The sequence below is a fragment of the Bufo gargarizans genome, chromosome 5, assembly GCF_014858855.1.
Source record: "Bufo gargarizans isolate SCDJY-AF-19 chromosome 5, ASM1485885v1, whole genome shotgun sequence".
NCBI lineage: Eukaryota > Metazoa > Chordata > Amphibia > Anura > Bufonidae > Bufo > Bufo gargarizans.
In genome coordinates, this window is record NC_058084.1 from 152,260,942 (window position 1) to 152,285,645 (window position 24,704).

Below are 24,704 nucleotides of genomic sequence, written 5' to 3' on the forward strand. Positions count from 1 at the left end.
CTTCAACAAAGAAGTGATGATTACTTAACTGCAGGTTCCACCACTGCCATTTGAGTTCTCCTAACCAGGATCTGTTTACTTGGCTGCAGTGGTGACGTTACATCAACCACATGTGACCGCTGCAGCCAATAACGGGTCTTAGTGCTGCACCAAAGAGGCCAGTGGATGGCTGCAGTGGTCACATGCTGTCACTGCTGCAGACAGGTAAACAGATCCTGGCCGGGAGAACTGATGCACTGGTGCAGGATCTGCCAGGTAAGTGAAGATTCCTTCTTTATTTTAGGTGGATTCCAGTCTCCTCCTGAACATGGAAAAATCCCTTTAATTTACCAAACAATGGATTGAGCATGTTGAAATTCAACATATATACCCCTACTTTTCCACAACTACCACCATCAGGGAAGAGTAGAGACGCCCTACAAATTAGATGGCCAACTGGTCTCTTCAAAGTGGACGGGTTCAGGTCTAGTTCACATTTCCATCCATGAAACCAGGTGTGGCTGTAAACATAGAACACCTCATCTCTATGTAGCCTCCATGCCTGGTTTTAGCTCAGTCACTGATTGAAATCACTGAAGTGTGAACTAGGCATCAGCCAACATTCATCTGATGTGTACAGTGGGCTTTAGCAGTGATCACCACAAATACCAATAATAACCACATGTAACCTTCCTGTGATATTTTCCAATGACTACTAAACCATACTTATGCGTAGAATATATACTTTTTTAGTCATAAAAGTATGAAGGTTTCCTCCTTTAGAAACAAACAGGTAACAAAAGCTGAAATCTACAGGTTCAATTTAATGTCAGCGGTGGTAAAGAACACATGAAATGTGTGCTTTCAATGCATAATAGTCACAGTGGATAGCAGCTAAGAACATGGAAAAAATAGGAGAATCTAATAGTTCACATTGTGATTTTAGATGTTGATAAAAGATGGTGATTTCACTCATCAGATGTTTTATGGTTTTACTATTAAGAAAAAAATGATAAAGAGAATAATGCATTACACGTATTTCTCAGAACTAAAATGTATGGCAGCAAAATAGTCACATAGCAATGAAAGTTTGTAAACTGTATTTCATGTTTTTTTTATCCCAAAGTGCAAATTGCAAAATTCCCACAAGTTCAGTAGTGCTTTTCCTGTAAATAATCCTTCATTTTGTTTGGCAAAGGCAGTTTCTGAATCAGGTCTATTCTGGTGTACTGACGTATGACAAAACGGCACAGGTACTGCAAAGACCGCACCTGCATAAATCGAGACACTGGATTCGTCAGTCTAACTGGATACGTCGCTGATCCTGGAACGCGAGACCTGGAGTAGCAAAACGCTCCATTTTCAGAGTCCCTGATGGAATGTTCTATAAGGTCAACGATGGAGGTATGTCCTTCCACGTCTGGTTGTTCGTAAAAGCTAAATCTACCATTTGAATGTTCAATTCTAGTATGAAGAGTTTTACTATGGGAACGAAAACTTAGGCTTAAAAGGTAACGGTCATCAGAACTGTCTCGGACCAGAAAGGAGCCATCTGGCACGTTTGCCAATTTTTCTTCTGCTTCCCAGCGGGTGATGGGTCCCCAGTACCAACCTTGTTTTGCAAGTTTTTTTAGCTCCTCGGTAAGACTGGTGACAACCATAGGTCCACTGCTTTGTACAGAGTCATAGACTCGGGCCACACCAGGAGCAGTGTTGGGATCGAAATTCAAATGGCAACGAATGCTTTCAGCCATGTGTGCTTCTGTGCTATTAAGTCCTGCAAAGTTCCTTTGGATTTGACTACTCTGGATTGGAGGTAGCAATGGTGAGAGTGGTGGGACGTCACTGTGACTTACCCTGGAGTTTTGAAAAATCACTCTATTGGTACTATGCAGTAGACCATTCACCGTCTGGTCCACAAAGATGTCCGAAGCCACTACTACATCCGAAGCTACGTGACTTTCCTCTTCGTGGAAGCCGTTACTTCCTATTTGGGAAGGTACAGCAGAAATTTCCATCGGGGATGAGCTATCCAAACAGTAAGTACGTGGTCCTTCCAAAGGATACATTCCCTCATCTAAAGGCACAGTATACTGAATATAGTCCTGAGGCATAAGTCCTATAACTACAGGCACGTGATCGTTAATATGCAGATGGAGATCTCCATTATGGGACTCTGTACTTTTCAATGCACTACTTTGTTCCTGATAAACATTATCTGACTGCAGCTCATGAAAGTCCTTTCGAACACCGTTAAGCACAGGGCTGGGACTGGTGGAATGGACCAACGCTTTAACTTTCACTTCCATTTTTATACAGGTCTCTTCAGAGTTTGTTGGACGTAAGGGCCATGGAGTTGGACTGTAATGGTGTGTTCGAAGGGATGTTGACCTTAGAGGCCTTTGAGATCTCACATCTTTAAAAGTTATAGGTGCAGAAGATGAAGAAAATGTGTCCTCTTCTGCAGAGTTAACCGATGTGCTTCCCTTTCCTTTTTGCTTCTGCTTTGCTGAAAGGCGCCTTTTCAAAGTCCCCATTAAGCTCTCACTTTTTGACCTATTTTTGCCGCCTTTCTCATCTTCACTGTTGATTTCACAGCCTGTCAAGTCTTTGCCATAGCAGCTACCAAACAGAGAGTCATCTTTCACAAAGGTATTGGCAATTGAAGGCTGCTGTACCATTACAAAATCATTTTCTTCTTTGCTTTTGTTCAAGTTAAAAGATTTACGAAATGTCTTCAGACTGATTTTCTTCATTATGGCAAGTGACCAGTTTCTCTTGCTGTTGGACTCCTCCAGTGGACGGGCCCTAGAACGCTGCCATTAATCACTGCTTCGCCTCTTTTTTTAAATGGCGTCATTTAGCTTCTGTAACCATCACCTGGAACAAGTAAAATCGAAGAAATCAAGTTAATTTCAAATGTTTTATTACATATCATATAGTAATTGGCTTGTTCTGGGCATATTCCCCTCTCCCGGGCAGATCTGTAGGACATCAGGTGCAGTATATATGCAATATGACATTTAGGCCTTACGGTCCATTTAAATGACGGTAGGTGGTCCGTGCCCATATTGCGGACTGCAAAATATGGACAGCGGCCGTGGGAATCCCGTATTACGGATGTGGACCCACTCACTTGAATGGGTCCGCAATCCTCAAGATACAGAGCAGTGTGGAATGGAGGCACAGATCGGAAGCGCTTCAGTGGGCGTTTTGTTTGTGGCTCCACACTGCAGAAGAGGAGACATATCTTTTGCTGCATATTGCAGACCCATTCAGGTGAATAGATCCGTGCCGCAATACAGGATTCACACGGCTAGTGCCTGTACATTGCGGAGCGCAATTTGCGGTACACAGCAAGGGAACAGACGGCTTACGATCGTGTGAAAGTACCCTTAAGAGGGTTGTGCCAAGTATGAAAGTTATCCTGAAAGATCCAGAGACCAGTGTCCCATGTATCAGCGGGAGAAAAACAGAACTGGATCACACATCCACAATGCTATTCTTTGATCTAATTAAACTTGCTTCTCAGCGCCATATTAAAGTGTACAGCCCCCCATACTACATGCTATACAAGAGGCATTAGTGTACATTTTGTTCAAAAGGCATAAGCCCACTCACCACGCCAAGGTCTCCTCTTTGAGTGGGACCTACTCTGACAAAAAGTTGCAGCACAATGCAGTGACAAAGCGGCACTGCCCTAGTAGGCGGCAGGACCCAGGAGTCAAACAGCAACCCTGCTGTCTGACAATGCCACCCATGGCCCTGGGTCCCACCAACCCACCAGCACAGCGCCACAAAAACAAAGGCCACCACGCAGTACTGCACCATGTGAACAGTTGTCTAACACAACATGTCCATTGCCATCAGGAGCTACAGGTCAATGACCACTTATATGCAGACTTCTGTGAAATGGCCTTTGTTTTTGTGGCGCTGTGCTGGTGGGACCCAGTGCTATGGGTCCCGCCGCCTACTAGGGCAGCGCCACTGTCACCGCATTGTGCTGAGCCTTTTTGTCAGAGTAGGTCCCACTCAAAGAGGAGACCTTGGCGTGGCGAGTGGGCTTATGCCTTTTGATCAAAATGTACACCAATGACTCTTGTACAGCATGTAGTATAGGGGGCTGTATACTTCAATATGGCGCTGAGAAGAGAGTTTAATTAGATCAAAGCATAGCATTGTGGATGTGCGATCCAGTTCTGTTTTTCTCCCCCTGATATACCAGTGTCCCATGTTCCCATCCTGATGGAGCATCAGACCAAGCACATGCCCTGCCGTTCTATTCATTCTCTATAGGACTTCCAGAAATAGCCAAGACATCAGGACGGGAACACATGACTCACATTCTCGTGACTGATGGGGGTACCAGAGGTCAGATCTGCACTGATTAGTTAGTTCTCTCCCATCCTGTAGAGGGCACCAGGTAAGGGCTGTTAGGGCTTTTTCACATAACACGTAGCATTCAGAATGGATAGAGCGAGTCTGTGCATGTGCAGCCCCCCCCCCCTCCAACTTGTTACCACCCATCTGTACCCTTACTGCTGACTGCTAGCAATTCATTCATAACTTCTAGTAGAAATAAAGGAATGGCACAACATAGAGCCATAAGAATAGATGTTCCAGAATTGTTATTACATGGGGAATGCATAACACTATTAAAACAGGCATGTCAGGAGCGGTGAAAGGTCCTCTTTAAGAAATAGTCACTAACAATAAAAGGGGGGGAGGGGGGAAGGTGAAGCGGGACATCCCATAATCCGCATACTGTCGGGAACCCTTGTAAGAAAAGGAGACTGTCTCGGAGACTGACAAAAGGCAGGTCTTCCAGGCGAGACAGAGAGCACTGCAGAACAGGGCACTGCTGGATCTAGAAGCTTGGTCTTAAATATATATTTAGATCTGAACATTCTCAGATGCTTATTATACAAAACATATTAACGTTATTTGCCAATTCTGGGATATAATTTAGATTTACTGCTAATAATGCATACCCTTTGGGAGGCATAAGCTTGTAAAGCTGTAATATGATGGCAGTTTAACAGCCTGCTCTAAATGTAAAACAGTATTTCCAATGTGTAAGGGACAAGCGCATGAGACTGCATAAACAATCCCGCTAGTAAAGCCCATCGCCATCCTTACAGTCTGGGAGGGATTTTATCCTACCATTCGGCAGGGGAGCAGGATTACCCTACAGCTGCACTCAGCAGTGAAGCCCCTAACCACCAGAGGAAGAGGGGCAGATGTAGTTACCTGCACACGGGTCCAGTAAACATGCAGAAGATCCGCACCCAAATCGCATTAGTTACTTGCATTTTTGCAATTTGGCGCAGATCTCATCCTTCCATTGAAAAGGGTGAAATTCACAGCTCAATCCGCCAACATAATTGCCAAAGGGCAAATTAATTGAATTAATCGCCCAACCGTAATACAAAGGATACCTGCTCCTTCAATATGGCCGCCACCAGGAAGTCTTTCAAAATACTGAAAGGGGTTGTCCGAGATCTAATAGAATACAGAGGCCGACTGGACTTTAAAACCTGGGTTTGACCGGCTCCTGATTTTAGCTCACAATCCCTGATGGAAATCACTGCCAAAGAGTTGAATGTGTGAAGGCAGCTTAAGGCCACATGCACACGACTACTTTTGATTAGAGTCAGATCTGCATTTTTTGTAGTTTGGACACTGACCCATTCATTTCTATGTGACCGCAAAAAATGCGGACAGCACACAGATATCATCCGTGTGCTGTCCGCATTCATGGGTCGGTCCTGCAAATTATAGAACATGTTCTATTCTTGGCCATTTTGAGGCTAAGAATAGCTATTTCTACTATTGGGTGCACAAAAAAATGCAGCATGCACTAAAAGGACAGCAAATTACATACAGTCATGTGCATGAGGCCTTACCCTGCAGAAATTACAAAGTCCTATCAGGGAAAAATACCAGGAATATACACAAACCAAAGTGGGATTATCATGGCCTGCTCATTTCTCTACAATTCCTAATACCCCTCTAACATTACCTTTCCCTGGAAATAAGGGGGCTAGCCAAAACCCTTAAAAACAGCCCCATACAGTTATCCACATCTTATGGTAGGCACTATTCATTCCCAGAGGCAGTGCTCTCCAGGCATCCAACATACCCAGATCTGTCCATCAGCCTCCAGAATGTGGACCATCATTCATGACTCTACGTTCCAACTACTTCAGAGTCCACAGACAGCATGTGTTACATCATTTCAGCTGATGGCATTGTGCATGGCGATCTGATCTAGGCTTGTGTGCTCAACCGTAAGAGCCCATTTCATGAAGCTCGGGTGCAGCTCCAGGTAAATGATAGAGGGTAGGAGTTTTACATGCTTCTGAGCTTGTATGGTCTACAGCTTTCTGCATGAATTGTGGTGGACACAGAGGGACAGCTGCAACCTTGCCCATCCACGGTGGCCAATGGCAGCACAAATTTAAAGGTAACCTACAATTTTGTGCAGCCTTTGGCTGACAAGAGTTGAGAAGGTAGCATAGGGGTGGGCGGTATAGGCGATATAGGCGATATGCGATATGAATTTGGGCCACGATATGGATTTTCGCCATATCGCCGGACCGCGATATGATCGCGCGCACCATGTTCTGAGCCGGCCGGCACAGTGGAGGGAGGAGGAGGGGGGAGGAGGGAGTCTCTCCCTCCCCACTGTGCGCGGCTGCCGCTGAACACCAATGAGGACAGAGTAGGAGGAGGAGGGGAGGGACTGTGGCCACTGCACTACCAATGAATGTGCCGGCCATATCCCTCAGGGTCCCCCTCCTCCCCCCCATCATTGGTGGCAGTTTGCAGTTCCGATCGGAGCCCCAGCAGTGTAATGCTGGGGCTCCGATCGGTTACCATGGCAGCCAGGAGTCACGCTGCTGAAGTCCTGGCTGTCATGGTATGTTAGTGAGCAGAGAGCAGCGCATTATACTCACGTGCGCTGTGGCTGCTGGTCGCTCCTTCTTCTGTCTGTGCGGCGGATAGCTAATGCTTACAGCATTAGCAATGCGCCGCACAGACCTATGAGAAGAAGGAGCGACCGGCGGCCACAGCGCACGTGAGTATAATGCGCTGCTCTCTGCTCACTAACATACCATGGCAGCCAGGACTTCAGCAGCGTGACTCCTGGCTGCCATGGTAACCGATCGGAGCCCCAGCATTACACTGCTGGGGCTCCGATCGGAACTGCAAACTGCCACCAATGATGGGGGGGGGAGGAGGGGGACCCTGTGGCCACTGCCATCAATGATTAATACTGGGGAGGGGGGGTTTGCGTTACCAGAGGGGGCAGATCAGAGGCTGGGGAAGGGAGGCAGATCAGAGGCTGGGGAAGGGAGGCAGATCAGAGGCTGGGGAAGGGAGGCAGATCAGAGGCTGGGGAAGGGAGGCAGATCAGAGGCTGGGGAAAAGATCAGAGGCTGGGGAAAAGATCAGAGGCTGGGGAAAAGATCAGAGGCTGGGGAAAAGATCAGAGGCTGGGGAAAAGATCAGAGGCTGGGGAAAAGATCAGAGGCTGGGGAAAAGATCAGAGGCTGGGGAAAAGATCAGAGGCTGGGGAAAAGATCAGAGGCTGGGGAAAAGATCAGAGGCTGGGGAAAAGATCAGAGGCTGGGGAAAAGATCAGAGGCTGGGGAAAAGATCAGAGGCTGGGGAAAAGATCAGAGGCTGGGGAAAAGATCAGAGGCTGGGGAAAAGATCAGAGGCTGGGGAAAAGATCAGAGGCTGGGGAAAAGATCAGAGGCTGGGGAAAAGATCAGAGGCTGGGGAAAAGATCAGAGGCTGGGGAAAAGATCAGAGGCTGGGGAAAAGATCAGAGGCTGGGGAAAAGATCAGAGGCTGGGGAAAAGATCAGAGGCTGGGGAAAAGATCAGAGGCTGGGGAAAAGATCAGAGGCTGGGGAAAAGATCAGAGGCTGGGGAAAAGATCAGAGGCTGGGGAAAAGATCAGAGGCTGGGGAAAAGATCAGAGGCTGGGGAAAAGATCAGAGGCTGGGGAAAAGATCAGAGGCTGGGGAAAAGATCAGAGGCTGGGGAAAAGATCAGAGGCTGGGGAAAAGATCAGAGGCTGGGGAAGGGGGGCAGATCAGAGGCTGGGGAAAAGATCAGAGGCTGGGGAAGGGGGGCAGATCAGAGGCTGGGGAAAAGATCAGAGGCTGGGGAAGGGGGGCAGATCAGAGGCTGGGGAGAAGATCAGAGGCTGGGGAAGGGGGGCAGATCAGAGGCTGGGGAGAAGATCAGAGGCTGGGGAAGGGGGCAGATCAGAGGCTGGGGAAGGGGGGCAGATCAGAGGCTGGGGAAGGGGGGCAGTTCAGAGGCTGGGGAAGGGGGGCAGTTCAGAGGCTGGGGAAGGGGGGCAGTTCAGAGGCTGCCGCCATGGTCAGCTCCCTGCTGTTGTGTGCACTATGCACAGGGCAGCAGGGAGAGTGTAAAGTCCTCTATAGAGCTCTATTAGGGTGAATATGACAAGGGTTCTAGCCCTTAAGGAGGCCAATAGTTAATAAATAAAAAGTAAAAAATAAATAAAATTTAAACACCCCCCCCCCCCAATATAGAAAACAATATATCGCAATATATATCGCATATCGCACATGCTTAAAATTATATCGCAATATAGATTTTAGGCCATATCGCCCACCCCTAAGGTAGCAGCTGCCACATTGTGCCCACCAGGGTTAACTCTGCTTTTCACGTGACTATGCATCAATGGAGTAGAAGATTGGACCCTTTTTTTTTTCCGGCGCTGAAGCAGATGGAATCAGAACCAGGATATTATTAATGAAGAAAAGAGTTTTATTCAAAGTCAATGCGTTTCAGAGGCGAACAGCCCACTTCATCAGGAAAATAAAAGCCTTTAAATATACACTGTACATGTATAAGCCTTTATTGTCCTGATGAAGGGGGCTGTTCGCCCCTGAAACGCATTGACTTTGAATAAAACTCCTTTGTTCAATAAATATAATCCTGGTTCTGATTCCACCTGCTTCAGCGCCGAAAAAAAAAAAAGGGTCCGATCTTCTACTCCATTGACGCATCTACCCATCCCAGAAAGCGCAACCCACGGTGAAGGGCAAGGACCTGGCTGCAGCAGCAGATTTATTTTCCAGAACGTTGAACAGGATTTCTTTCAGCAGAGCTATAGGCGTTGTGACTCCGCTCAACCCTAAAGGGCAAGCACAATCTACGTAAAATCACTATAACTATACATAACGGTATCACACACGGGGCGCTGCCTCCACCCTTTTTTCCCTTTCTCTCCTTATATATTTCACGTCACTACATTAGCACTTACCGGAGCAGATCTAACAGATCGGAAATTTCACAAACTATCTGAATATGACACATTTAACAGCTTAGTCTACTGGCGTTTTGGTTTGAGAGATCCGTTCAGGGCTCTTAAAAGCGGTCCAAAACAGATCAGTTTTACCCTAATGCAAAAGGATCCGCTCAGAACGCATCAGTTTGCCTCCGTTCAGTCACCATTCCGCTCTGGAGGTGGACACCAAAACGCTGCTTGCAACGTTTTTCAGTCAGTGATGTGGAGCGGAGCAAGACAGATCCTGACACACAATGTAAGTCAACGAAGACAGATTTGTTTTCTCTGACAATAGAAAACGGATCCGTCCCCCACTTTCAATGGTGTTCATGACGGATCAGTCATGGCTATATAAGACATAATACAACCGGATCCATTCATGACGGATACATGCAGTTGTATTATTGTAACGGAAGCATTTTTTACAGATTCGTGACAGAACCGCAAAAAACGCTAATGTGAAAATAGCCTTAGGCCTCATGTACACGACCGGTGTGTGTATCGCGGTCCGCAAACTGCGGATCCGCAAAACACGCATGACGAGCACACGGAGTGCTGTCTGCATCTTTTGTAGCCCCATTAAAGTGAATGGGTCCGCATCCAAGCCGCCAAAGCTGCGGCTCGGATGCAGACTAAAACAACGGCTGTGTGAATGAGGCCTTAGGCTAAGCAAGTTTTAGGCAAAAAAAGAAAACACAATTTCCTCATTCCCTTGTTCTCTTCTGGCCCTTTGTTTACTTGCAATAAAAACAATCTCTGCCCCTCCCCCTGCTCTGCTAAGGGAGTGGATACAAGTACTGCCCTGAGTGACATGTCTGCCTGCTGGGAGACTCTGCAGCATGTTGTATGTGTAGGACTACAAGTCCCAGCTGTACAATGACACTGCTGAGGGAGTGAATACAAGAGCTGCCCTGACTGACATGGCTGCCTGCTAGGAGACTGAGCAGCATGTTGTATGTGTAGGACTACAAGTTCCAGCTGTGTAATGACACTGCTAAGGGATTGGATACAAGTACTGCCCTGAGTGACATGTCTGCCTGCTGGGAGAATCAGCAGCATGTTGTATGTGTAGAACTACAAGTCCCAGCTGTATAATGACACTGCTAATACACACTGGATCTTCCCCTACCTGCAATGCTCTGCAGAACTTCTTTTTCAGCTCCTGTGCCCAGCATTTGTCTCCTCACTGCCTGCAGCTACACAGTAAACACTTCCTGGGAGAGAGCAGACAGCAGCAGCAGACAGTGCAGGGGGGCGTGGCCAGCACAGTGACCTCTGGTGTACAGATCTCTCAGGCTTGTGCACAATCAGAGCAGGGAGAGAAGCTGACATCACAGGTCATGTGACCCTCAGTGTTAATTGGAAAGCTGTTACATTTGCCCAGTTAGAAACATAGAAAGAACAAAAAAAAAATAACACGGACAACCCCTTTATTGAGATTGAAATGCAATACCAAGCGCAGGCACTATACAATGTACGGCGCTGTGCCTGGTATAGTATGAAGAGGCCAAAGCAACCATCCAAGCCCATAGCCTTTTGCAAAAGCTGATTGGTGGTGTTGCCAGGAGTCGGAACCCCACTAAATACTGATTATCTACCCCGATGAAAGGTCGGAATATTTAGTTCCCAGAAACCACCTTTATGCCCCTTTCTGACGAGCGAGTGTCTCGTTCCAGACTCGCAGCGCAGCACGATTACGTCAAAGGTCCTTTTGCAGGTCCTGAAAGAAGACGATGCCGGCTGCGCGATCAAATGGATGAGGTAAGTAACCATGTTATAAGGGAAAATAATAAAAATTAATAGAACACCTAACCCAAACGGGAACTTCAGTGAAGAAGTCTGGGTACCACATTCAGTTTTTTATCACGCGTGTGCAAAACGCATTGCACTCGCGTGGAAAAAAAACTGACTGTAATTGCGTGCCTACTTGTGCGGTTTTCCCACAACGCACACGCGACGCAACTGGAGCAAATCCGGGACGCGCGTGTGAAAGAGGCCTTAGGCCTCTTTAACATGAGCGTGAGGGATTGTCTCCGGATGCGTTCAGTGAAACTTGCACCATTTTGCAAGCAAGTTCAGTCAGTTTTGTCTGTGATTGCGTTCAGTTTTTTCCGTGCCAGTGCATTGCGTTTTGCACGCATGTGATATAAAAAATAACTGAAGGTTTACAAACAACATCTCCTAGCAACCATCAGTGAATAACGCACTTTCTTCCGGATGCAATGCGTTTTTCACTGAAGCCCCATTCACTTCTATGGGGCCAGGGCTGCATCGAAAACTCAGACTATAGAACATGCTGCGTTTTTCACGCAACGCAAAACTGATGCATAAAAAAAAACAAAAAAAAAAAACAAACTAATGTACACAGACCCATTGAAATGAATAGGTCAGGATTCAGTGCGGGTGCTATGTGTTCAAGTCACGCATTGCACCCGCACTGAAAACTCGCTCGTGTGAAAGGGGCCTTACAGTTCTGGACTGTATTGGATAACACTGACAGCATTAGGTCAGTGTCAGCTAATACATTCCAGAACTGTAAGGGGTACATAGCATCATTAATCAATATAATGCTACGCGACCACAGCAGTGCTAGAAGTTCAGGCCGGGTGCCTCGCTGGGAGTCCGGAGAGTGACACTCGCTCGTCTGAAAGGGGGCCTTAACCTCTTCCTGACCGAGACACCTTTGGAAACCCTTTTTTCTTTTCATCACAATAGTCTGATCCACATAACTATTAAATTTAAGTCTACAGAGCTACTTTTTGCAGGGAACTTTAACATATGATCGTCTGATTGCTTCTCCCATAGACTGCAATTGCTTAACATTGTGGCCTATGGGAGATTCACCATGTTTCTATAAAGCCCTGCCTGCAGCACTTCGCTATGACCGGCTTCAGATCACGACATGACCGGCTTCAGATCAGGGGAGCCATAGCGCCCCTGAGAAAAGACCTCTCACATGCTGTATTTGCCACCGACCGTGGCATCTGAGGAGTTCAAAGTATGTGATCTGCGATAACTGTGTAAAACTGCAGACATTCAACGGCAATGGCGCCCGCTCAAGACCTGGATGGGCGCCATCTTTAAAGACCCGACACCCGCCGTACATGTACGGGGTTAAGTCATGGGGCTCTTTAACAATGTTAGTCTGTGGAGACGCCATGGCTGTGTGTTTGGCTTTAGGCACCATGGACCTGGCTGGAACACCCGACCTTGATGAGGAGGGGTGCCCACATACTCTCGGTATATTAGCCTCAGCTCATGGATACAGATCAGGAGGGAATCCAGAGCATTACTACCTTGCTGGTATTTTAATGATCAGTCCAATGTCTTGTTTCGGGTGATTAGAGAGGATGAATCACAGAGTGTTAACAACAGTTGCCAGGTACGGATCTCACAACCAGCGCCAGGCATGCAATTAACATGGCTTTACGCCTGCAGGTAAACGTATGTAAACTGGACGACTGATTGATAAGCACAAGGAACCAATGCAACAGAAATGTCCTCCTTCCATCAGACTGGCCTAAGAGCATAACAATTGGGCCTCCCCGGGCAGAGTTACAGCAAAGCTGGGCACTGCCAGGGAAAAATAAGAATCTACTGCCACCGAATCTAAAGGGGCTGGCACGCTGGAGGACTGGGTGCCACAAAGTATTACTCAGTGGCCCATTTACTAAAGTGGGTGCCACATAATACAAGAACACTCATTCAAAAGATACTTCAGGAACATGGAGCGCTGCGTCAAAACGTGTCAGACAGAAAACGGAGATCACTTCCAGCATTGCATGTAATGCAACTGAGTGCACACAGCGCATTTGTTTTGTTCAGATTGCTATCCTAACGGATATTCGGGCCTCTCACGCGAGTCTCCCTGTACTACACTGGGGTGTGAAGGTGGCAATACACCGAGTCCGACTGACCCGTATCTTGTGTTAGCAGCTTAGGTTGGGCCTTTTAGGCTGGTTTCACACTAGCGTTTTGACTTTCAGCAGGGAACAGGCTGCCAGATCTTTCTGCATGCCGGAATTGCCGATAGCAACCGCTTCGCTGCCCGATCCCATTCGCTATAAAGTGGACGGGGGGGGGGGGGGGGCAATCCGCCCTCAACCCATAAAATATGCTGAGAATTGGCCAGACACACCATTGCGTGCAGCAGTTTTCATCCGGCCGCTTCTCGGCATGTTTGCCAGGTTGCAGCAGGATCTCCGCCAGTCCCCATTACGGATCCAGACATCTCCGGTAGGCTGCTTCCTCTAAGGCAGGGTTTCTCAACTCCGGTCCTCGGGGCCCACCTACCAGTCATGTTTTCAGAATATCCTTAGTATTGAGCAGGTGATATCATTAGTGTCCGTGCTTCAGGACTTACCACAGGTATTCATTCTGTGGGATATTCCTGACCGGTAGGTGGGTCCCGAGTTGAGAAACCCTGTTCTAAGGGCTCATTCACATAGCCGTTCAGCGCATTGGGGTCTCCAATGCACAGGCGCCATCCGTGCGGCTGACCTGACGGATCCAGTCCGTGCCGACCTTTCAGATTGCTGACCAATTCAAGTGAATGGGTCCACATCCGTGATGCGAGGTGTACACGGCTGGCGCTTGTATATTGCGGACCCGCAGTACGGGCACGGCCAAACGACGGCCGTGTGAATGAGTCCTAAGGCAAATGTGAAACAGGCCCGAGAACCCATTCTCCCTGCCCACCAGGAGGATTTTCCCACTACAAATCCCACGGTAAATCTGCAGAAACCTCTAAGGCCCCTTGCAGACGTGCGCGTTATGTCCGGATGTGTTCAGTGAAAACTGCACGATTTCGCAAACAAAGCCATTTAGTCCGATCGCGTTCAGTTTTGCGGGTGCAATGAGATTCAGCGTTTTGCACGCGTGTGATAAAAAACTGAATGCTCACAAACAAAATCATAGAGGGAGATGGGAGGATGGGAGATGGGAGATATATAATGATACGTGAAAACCACTGCTCATGTACACAGCCCCATTTAAAAGGGAACCTGTCACCGGGATTTTGGGTATAGAGCTGAGGACATGGGCTGCTAGATGACCGCTAGCACATCCGCAATACCCAGTCCCCATAGCTCTGTGTGCTGTTATTGACAAAAACTATTTAATACATATGCAAATTAACCCGAAATGAGTCATGTCCCCGACTCATCTAACATACAGGACTCATGCAAATGAACATGAGCTATGTATCAAATCTGTGTTTTAACATTTGCATATGTATTAAATAGTTTTTTTTACACAATAAAAGCACACAGAGCTATGGGGACTGGGTATTGCGGATGTGCTAGCGGCCATCTAGCAGCCCATGTCCTCAGCTCTATACCCAAAATCCCGGTGACAGGTTCCCTTTAAATGAATGGGTCCGGATTCAGTGCGGGTGCAGTGCGTTCACATCACGCATTGCACCCGCGCAGAATTCTCGCTCGTGTGAAAGGGGCCTAAATGTATAAGACAGAGAGGGCTGAAATCCAAGGTGAAAATCCTCAGAGTGAATTCATGTTCTTCAAGTTTAAAAATCTGCATTGCTTGTGAATGTCCAAATGGAAAACCTCCACGACATGTGGGTAACATCTCATTGGTACTGTACTAGAGGCTCCTCACACAAGCGCTGGGTCCAGTGGGCAGCACACAGACTCCGCGCTGGCACATACACGTCAGCGGGCAAATTCATACCAACAGGTCCATCAAGTCCAACCTTTCTCAGCATTTATTTTCCTCACAGACCCATGAAGAGAAAATTACAGCATGCACTACTTTGGTCTGGTTCTCACACTAGATCCTCTCATTCAAGTCAAAAGGGTTGCAAAAAAAATAATAAAAAAAAATAAAAAAAATATGGACAGCACATGGAAGCCATTCATTTGCGCCCCTTTAAATAGTCAGCTTTTTAGTGGGTGGAGCTCGGAGGGGGTTTTCCAACGCTCACTGTAAGGCCCCTTTCACGAGCAAATTTTCCTGCACGGGTGCAATGCGTGACGTAAACACATTGCACCCGCACTGAATCTGGACCCATTCATTTCAATGGGTCTGTGTACATGAGCGTTTTTCTTTCACGCATCACTTGTGCATTGCGTGAAAATTGCAGCATGTTCTATATTCTGCGTTTTCCACGCAGTCCTGGCCCCATAGAAGTGAATGGGGCTGCGTGAAAACCGCATTGCATCCTCAAGCAATTGCGCACGTAATTTCAATCAGTTTTGTCTGCAATTGCGCTGTTCAGTTATTTCTGCGCAAGCGCAAAGCGCTTTAAGTTACACATTGCGCCCACGTGGAAAACTCACCCGTGTGAAAGGGGCCTAACAGAAAACGCATCCACTTAAGGGCAGAGTTCTGGTCCAAGGACATCTGCAAGCTACATCTAGAAATATCCATTCTCATGAAAATCCCTTAGTCTAATTAAAGGAGACCCTTACATTGAACATGGTGTCTGAGCTGCAGGCAGCGTGTTATAGAGCAGGAGGAGCAGAGCAGAGCGATATATGGTCTTATAGGAAAAGATTCTGTAAAACTTGTAATTTCTTCACTGAAGTTCCTGCTCAGTGTAGAATGTGACATCAGGGAGGCGGAGCTATCAGTGATTGACAGCCTTCCGTCTATGACTGTGTACAGAGATCGCTGTCAGTCACTGATAGCTCCGCCTCCTGGACAGCAAAGCCCAGAATGAGCAGGAATGTAAATGGGTAAATTACAAGTTTTGATGAATCTTTTCCCATCAAACTATACATCAGTCTGCTCAGCTCCGACATCATGTTCAGGGTGACAGGTTCCCTTTAAGAATTCTGCAATAGCGCAGTGCGATTGGATGACGCCGCCTTCGGGTTTTTCTACTTAACACCGATTAGAAGAAAGCCAGGGACGTGTGAAGAAACACATTAATATCAAAGGATAGGTGTGCTGTCCGCGGAGAACACGTGTGGGAGCCCTGAGACCGGACCCCGGGTATTCAGCTAATAAATGCGTCCTCGTCGTATAATGGAACATTCTGGAAGCTTCTGTTACTTATTCACATAGGATCATTTTCAAGATCTCCGCTTGTAGTAATTGAATAGTCGCCTCTGATCGTCACATGACCAGGGCAGACTTCTTGTGCTGGATGTAACCCCCAAAGAAACTAACGGTGCGGCCGCACTCATGTCTGACCGCACGCTCCGTCCACTTCCGGGGGCACACAGGGCCCCCTGTTCTCGTGATCCACGGAGGTCCCAGCGATAGGACCCCACCCATCTAATACTTAACCCCTACCCTGTAAACAGGGATAACATGATATAACTGGAATGGCCCTTTAAGGTCCTTTCACACAGGCTGACGCCCAGGCAATTGTCAGGAACAAACCAAACAATCCTGATAATTGCCTGATCGTGAGCAGAGGTGATGGCTGCATCTATATGCCGCAACCACCTCCTCTGTGCGGGGGGCACTTCCACTGTTTGCTGGCAGCATACCCCCCTTTCACAGGGGTAAACAATGATTATGTGCCACATGAAAGAGGCTTTCGCAAAAGGAATGAGCGATTATTCAATCATCGGTGGCACATTTACACAGGGCAATTATCAGGAACGACCGTTCATACAACGCTCATCCCCGGCCTGATTAAAGGGAAAACGGTGGCATGCCGTGTGAAATGCTGCCCTCATGCGCCCCCTCCCTTTCATATTGGACATGCTCCCATCCTAAGTCAGAACTAGCACATAACACTTTCCTCAGCCGACCCCAGAATAATACAGAACACAATCCAGACCCCACAAATAAATATATAGACCCTATAACCCCCCTTATATAGATAGTGCCAACTACAATGCCCCTACAAATGCCAGCTCCAGTGGCACAATAAGGCCACATTCACATGACTACCAGTTATTTCCACTGTTCTGCTCCCAACCCAAAAAACAGAAGTGGCAGATTTGGCACATAACTGAAACCAACAGAGCCGAACAGACCCCACACTCACTATAATGGGGTCTATTCTGTTTCCATTTGCCCCCCCCCCCCCCCCTTTTTTTTTTTTTTCGCAGAAGAGTGATGAGCAAATCAAGTTTGTTCAAAAATCAGCCTCCCTGAACAGTGAGGGGCTGTCCCTGCTGCTCAAAACCCCCCTCCGCCTTGACTGATAGGGCCAGACATCCCTTTTCCCCCCAGGCCTGTCATTCGCACAATTGTAGAGTCTCTGTCGTTGCCACCTGACCAGGACGGATGCAGAATGTGCCGCCACACTTTTAAGTGTAGCCAGATGTTAGCGGGACATGCACAGTCGGCATCCGTGCTGCTCAGGTGGCAACTACAGAGACTCAGTCATTTATTAAGACCGCCATTTTAGACGCCGCTCTTAACACCTACAGCTGGCGGTGGATCTGCCGAATTATGAAGAGGCACCGGCCTCTCCACAACTTCAGCGCATCCAGCGCCAGTCTACATGTAGGTCAGCTCCCTAGCGGTCTTACATTTAGGACCATTTTCTACACCTGAAACAGGCGGAGAAAAGGATGAATGACGTGGGCCTTCCAGGCCCTCCCCTTCTCGACCCACTTTTTTTTTAGACCTGGCATGAGCAGGGAAAAGTCGCAGATTGTGGTGCAACTAACGCTTGCGCCGCAATCTGTGCCTGAATTAAGGCTACTAAGGGCATATTTCAGGATAATAAATGAGCCCCTCTGGCCCCAGCTTGCGCTCCTGCTACATGCGGTGGCACAGGTGAGCTGTCCGGCCCTGTCAATGAAGGGGGGAGTTTCGTGGGCAGGCCCTTCGCCCCTCGAGGAGGACGAGTTGTGAACCAATCAGGTTCATCACTAGTCTCGCATACAGGACTTTTTTGTTCGCTCCCTTTGGCAGTGAACTGAGCCCCCGACGCACATGTGATCATGGGTTTATACAGCAAGACCAGTACCTGCCAGAACGCCAACACCGATAGTGCCCACCAAAGATACCACAGGGCAGAGTTCAGATTCCTGCGCTGATGAGGGCAGCGCGGCCCCTGGGAGATGTGCCAGTTCTTCGGAGAGTGTCGGCAAGTATTAAAAGGGTTTTCCAAGATTTTATAGCTGATGACCTATCTTCTGGATTATGCATGTATTAGGTACTGCGCGACATGTACCCTTTTGTTCTCCCTGCCTGTTCGGCACTATAGAGGCCCACAGTATATAATACAGTAACTCCCAGATTAATAGAATACCTTATCCTAGATGTTCATCTGTGGAGGCTGTTCTTCTGCGTTCTTCTTGCTTTCTCTTTTTTCTGTATTTTCTTCTTTTAGGTGCCGTTCGGGATAGGGAAAGGTTTGGGGGGTTTAAGGGGGTACATGTCGCGCAGTACCTAATACATACATATTACACATCATTCACTTGATTTTCAATGGGGGCGATACCGTTGCGGTACCGCTGCGTCAGTTCAGTTGTAGTGCAAGCGCCGGTGTATCACTAGTGTTTTATCTTCTGGCTTAGTCGTCAGTATCTGATCTGTGGGGGTCCGACACCTGGGACCCATGCCGATCAGCTGTTTTGAGAAGGCCTCCTCTGAGCAGTGTATAGCGGCTGTTTGGTATCGCGCTCAGCCCCGTTCACTTCTAGGAAGCTGGGTTAGGCCACGTGATCCATGAATGGGTCCTCACTGGCCTAGGAAAGCTGTGAGAAGGCCGCAGCGCTAACAGGAGCCCCCCTTGGTTCTCATACAGCTGATCGGTGGGGATCCCAGGGGTCGAACGCGATCAGATAGCATAAAACTCCCAGAAAAACCCTTTAGTAAAAATTTTTTACAGGATTCCAGTCAAATACTGCAAGCAGTGATCTTAAGACCATAAGAAAGTCACCCAGGAAGCGTATTAGGACGCGGCGTAACTTTTCTCTATACAAACAGTAAGTGTCAGCCGCCGAGGCCAGAATACCCCTTTAGGTCTACAAGAACCCTGCCACTTTAGTTGGTGTGCCCACTTCATGGCAGAGGGCAAAAGTGTGCCACAGGAGGTGGAAGAGCAACAAGTGGCCTGAGGGAGAGGCCAGGGGCCACAGTGCCAGGCCTGTGTACACTGCTGCAGCCCCGGCCGCACTCTCACTACTTCCTCCACTCTCTCCCCAGGCCTCCTGAGCATCACAAAGCCTTCTCAGCGGCCTCTCCCTGAGCGCCCCCTCCCTGCCAGGCCTACCCCTCCGCCGGGCAGCCGGCTCCCTCCTCACCTCACACCGAGCCGCACCGCCGCTTGGTAGACGGCCTTCTCCAGCCGCTGTCACCGACCCTATCCGCTGCTCTGTTCGACCCCACAGAACCGGCCATGAGAGGAGGAGCAGGACTGGGAGACAAAGACTACAACTCCCAGCAACCCCCGCGGCAAGAGGGAAAAGCTGTCAAACAGTCGCAACTTTATTGAAACGGGAGCAGAGGCGGACAGAGCAGACGTGTCTGGGAACTGAGGGGGATGTCGCAATCCATCACTGGGCGGGAAGGGATTCAGGAGGCACAGTATAAGTTATTAGCAGAGTGTGGGGGGCATGGCATGCGATACATGTGGGGGTCTCCCCTCATCACCTACTGCAGTTACTGTGAGAATGGGGTTGTTTCTGCAGTAAGCTCTAGCCCTATTCAAATCAGTGGTTGCAGTTATTTCAGCAACAGATCTGTTGTGTGTGAATTCAGCCACACATGGAAATGTGGCAAATACCAATAACAAGACTGCGTACGGAAAATCTGCGCCAAAACTGGATGAGGTTTTAATAACTGTGGAACACAACATGCGGTGTGGCTCCGAACCCTTCGGTTACGCTCTGGATTTCCTCCATTGAGATGCGCAAGTGACAGGCTGTGGACAGCTTTGAGAACATTTTTTTTATTATTGAATTTTACTTGTTTTTGGCTAAAAACTATATTTTTTTACAATTGGCCTTCATTAGAAAGTTTTTTTTTCTACCACTTTTAGTTTTAGTGCACCTACAGACTATTGCTCTCGGCATCACACTGAACCCATCGCCCCATCCGTGGCCCTTATCTCTGAACTCCTGACCACTTATGAACTCTTATTTAATGCCTCATTCACATCATTTTTGGTCTTTATTAAAAACTAACTGAAGGACCCGGCTTCGCTCGGGTATATTTAATCTATTTCATTTAAAGGGATTCTGTCATGACATTTTAGGCCTATAACCTAAACATATGGCCAGGTCCGTACTAATAACCTGAATCCGAAACTGTACTTATTAAATGTGCCTGTGGCTCTATTAGCTCATAAACAGGTTTTATAACCTGTCATTCACCTACCTAAGGTGCCCAAGGGGACGTCGCTTCATACAGGGTGCCCGGCTGCAGCCATCTCCGTCTGGTGCCCAGCGCCACCTTCCTCACCTCAGCCACTTCCTCCTCAGCCCCGCCTCCTCAATAGTCCGGTCCCAGTGCCAGATCCCGCGTGTGCGCACTAGGCATAACCTGAGGGACCGGACGATTGCGGAGGCGGGGCTGAGGTGAGGAAGGCTGCACTATAGACAGGGAGGGTGGCGATTTCTAGTGGGAAGGCGGCGCTGGGCACCCTGTATGAAGCAACGTCCCCTTGGGCACCTTAGGTAGGTGAATGACAGGTTATAAAAACCTTTTTTATGTGCTAATATAGCCACAGGCACATTTAATAAGTACAGTTTCGGATTCATGCTATTTGGACGGACCTGGCCATATGTTTAGGTTATAGGCCTAAAATGTCATGACAGAATCCCTTTAATGGTTGTGTGTGTCATTAAAACATATCAATTCAATCCACTATAACAGTGACCTTTACAGTCGCCCACCCCCTTAACAGTGACCTCCATAGCGGACCATCCCCTTAACTGTGACCTCCACAGCAGCCTGCCCCTAGGATGCCAGAGGTCCAGTTTTAGAGGTCCAGTTTTGATTTTTAACTTCATTTTTTCAATCCTTGTCGGCTAAGTGGTAGGGGCGTGGCCCAACCAGATCGGGGCCTGGCTTAGTGGGACCTAGAAGTCGATTTTTAACTTCATTTTTTCAATTCTTGTCGGCTGAGGACTGTGAGGGGGCGTGGTCTAACCGGATCAGGGGAGTGTGCTTTTGAAAAGTTCACTCTAAGACAGCAGCACTGTGCTGTCTGAGTGTGAGCTGCAGGGAGAAAGTCACCCTCCCTCCCCCCTTCCTGCAGCTGACAGAAGTTGATTTTTAACTTCATTTTTTTCAATCTCTGTCGGCTGAGGAGTGGGAGGAGGCGTGGCCTAACCAGATCAGGGGAGTGGCTTAGCAGGACCTAGGGGCGGGGTTTTAAGTTCGTCTTTTCAGGGTGGACACATTGTGGCAGGAGGCGTGTCTGTGCTCTTTCCTGCAAGAGTGACGCCCCTCTGGGCACCTTACTGTCTCATTTGCATACAAAATAAACTGGACTTCTCTTTCGGTGATGTCATCGGCGCAGGCGCACTGAGGGAGTGCTGAGGAGGCGAGCCTCCTTATCTCAGAGCACCTGCGCCGAATCCACACAGGCGCGTGATTTTTGAAATGCTGATAGGGCCAGCTGGAGGAGGAGATCGCGGCTGGCCCTGTCAATCAACAGAAGGAGGGGGCGGTTTTCTGCGGCTGCTACCAGCAAGTAGACGCCCTACTTGCTGGTAGACAGGTAATTAGCATATCTTAAAAGTACATTTTTTGCTAAATCTACTGAACGAAAATTATTACTAACATAATGTATGGCAATATCGCAGGATAGGGATTATAAGTACACAAAAAAAAAATGAGTTTAGTGGGGTGACAGAAGCCCTTTAAACATTTGTGACAGAACGGCTCAATATTTTTAATAAAGGCCAATTGAAAATATGATTTTAGGCCAAAAATGAGTGAAATGCAATCATAAAAAAATTGCCTCCGAAGGTGTGCATAGCCTGAGTGTGCATCTACAGGTGAAACTCGAAAAATTAGAATATCGTGCAAAAGTTCATTTATTTCAGTAATGCAACTTAAAAAATGAAACTAATATATGAGATAGACTCATTATATGCAAAGCGAGATATTTCAAGCCTTTATTTGTTATAATTTGGATGATTATGGCTTATAGTTTATGAAACCCCAAATTCACAATCTCAGAAAATTTGAATATTACATGAAATCAATAAAAAAGGATGTTAAATAGAAAAATGTAGGACATCAGAAAAGTATAATCATGCATATGTACTCAGTACTCGGTTTGGGCCCCTTTTGTATCAATTACTACCTCAATGCTGCATGGCATGGATGCTATCAGCCTATGGCACTGCTGAGGTGTTATGGAAGACCAGGATGCTTCAATAGCAGCCTTCAGCTCTTCTGCATTTTTTCGGTCTCATGTCTCTCATCTTTCTCTGGGCAATGCCCTATAGATTCTCTATGGGGTTCAGGTCAGATGAGTTTTCTGGCCAATCAAGCACAGTAATCCCATGGTCATTGAACCAGGTTTTGGTACTTTTGGCAGTGTGGACAGGTGCCAAGTCCTGCTGGAAAAGGAAGTCACCATCTCCATAAAACTCGTCTGCGGAAGGAAGCATGAAGTGCTCCAAAATCTCCTGGTAGATGGCTGCATTGACTCTGGACTTAATGAAGCACAGTGGACCAACACCAGGAGATGACATGGCTGCCCAAATCAACACAGACTGTGGAAACTTCACACTGGACTTCAAGCATCTTGTATTGTGTGCCTCTCCATTCTTCCTCCAGACCCTGGGTCCTTGGTTTCCAAATGAGATGTAAAAGTTGCTTTCATCAGAAAAGCGGACTTTGGACCACAGAGCAACAGACCAGTTCTTTTTTTTTTTTAGTTGAGCGGACACCTGGATGTTCAGGTTCGACAGGTTTGGCCAAATTTCACAAAAAAGTTCGAGTTCGGCACCCGAACTTGACCCCGAACCCCATCGAAGTCAATGGGGACCCGAGCTTTGGAGTACTAAAATGGCTCTAAAAAAGTCATGGAAAGGGCTAGAGGGCTGCAAATGGCATCAAAATGTGGTTAAGAGCATGGCAAGTGCTCTGCAAACAAATGTGGATAAGGAAATTACTTAAAATGACATAAAATACTTAAAAAAAATAACAATCTTAATCTAGGAGGAGGAGATCCATATGAGTAGGAGGTTGAGGAGGCGGTGTAGGTGGAGGAGGAGGTAGCCAACACAGTTTTGTTTTTTTTTTCAAATTAGGGTACACCCCAAAACATTGGAAAATATAACCCCTGATAACCCCCTCCAGTCGTGCTAAACAAACGTTCAGACAATACACTGGCTGCAGGGCAGGGCAGCACCTCCAAGGCGTAAAGGGCAAGCTCAGGCCATGTGCCCAATTTTCTGCGCCTACCATGTTGATCACGGTTAGCGGCGAATCAGGGTTCCACGCCGGAGAGGGAGCGTGAGAAAGGGATACCACATCCAATTAAGGTCAATGAATGAAATTAAATGTGATTGAGCGGAAATGTGGGCCAAATTATTGAAGCCGAAGCTTCCAAGTAAAGGAGGGGGCGCGCGGCAATTACCCACTCCCGACTCGGGGAGGTAGTGACGATAAATAACAATACAGGACTCTTAAGAACCCCTGTTATTGGAATGATTAATAAAAAATTACAGGGAATGTCACTGCTGTGTTTTGGGTTAGAAAACGTTAGACAGGAGAGGCAATGCTGCTGCTTTGTTCACTCTAGATAACTTCTGCCTGAACGCACGTCCCCGTGACGTCCACGATTCAATTGGATATCTTCTCTATCAACTTTCGATGTTCTTTTCTGGTGATCACGGTTAGCGGCGAATCAGGGTTCCACACCGGAGAGGGAGCATGAGAAAGGGACACCACATCCAAGGGAGGTCAATGGCTGCAATGTGATCGAGCTGAAATGTCGGACAAATTGTTAAAGCGGAAGGATCGAATAAAAGGAGGTAGCGGGCATCAATTAAAGACAAATTTTAGAAATTTAAGTCCCTGTCACCTATGCAGAGCAGGGGTTTTTCATTTGCAAAAATTGGTTAATATCACCCACCAATGGAACAGATGATTTTTAAAAATTTCGGGCCTTGTCAACTATGCAGAGCAGGGGTTTATTCACGGCAAAACTGGGTTCATGTCACCCACCAATTGAACAGACGATTAAAAAAAAAATAGGTCCCTGTCACCTATGCAGAGCAGGGGTTTGTATACGGCAAAATTGGTAAAACGTCACTTGACAATGTAACAGACGATTTTTTTAAATTTACGTCCCTGTCACCTATGCAGAGCAGGGTTTATTCACGGCAAAAATGGTAAAATGTCACCCAAGAATGTAACAGATGCTTTTGCACCCTGCTCCCTCTTTTGCTGTGCTGGTGCCTCTGTGCGACCACCGGCTCTTCCTCCGAACTAGACAGGTCACTCGCATGACCTTGATTCCATGTGGGGTCTAGTATCTCATCATCTTC

The 24,704-nt window shown here is 47.5% G+C and overlaps 1 protein-coding gene across 1 annotated transcript; it reads right to left on the reverse strand.

Annotated features, from left to right (window-relative positions):
* Positions 1–783: 783 nt before the first annotated feature.
* SOCS6 (suppressor of cytokine signaling 6) lies at positions 784–19,618 on the reverse strand. The gene is made up of 2 exons (XM_044293581.1): positions 19,494–19,618; positions 784–2,859 (listed from the first exon to the last, which is right to left on the reverse strand). Exon 2 carries the CDS (start codon positions 2,733–2,735, stop codon positions 1,131–1,133), a length of 1,605 nt encoding a protein of 534 aa, XP_044149516.1. The 5' UTR covers positions 2,736–2,859; positions 19,494–19,618; the 3' UTR covers positions 784–1,130.
* Between the last annotated feature and the right edge of the window lie 5,086 nt (positions 19,619–24,704).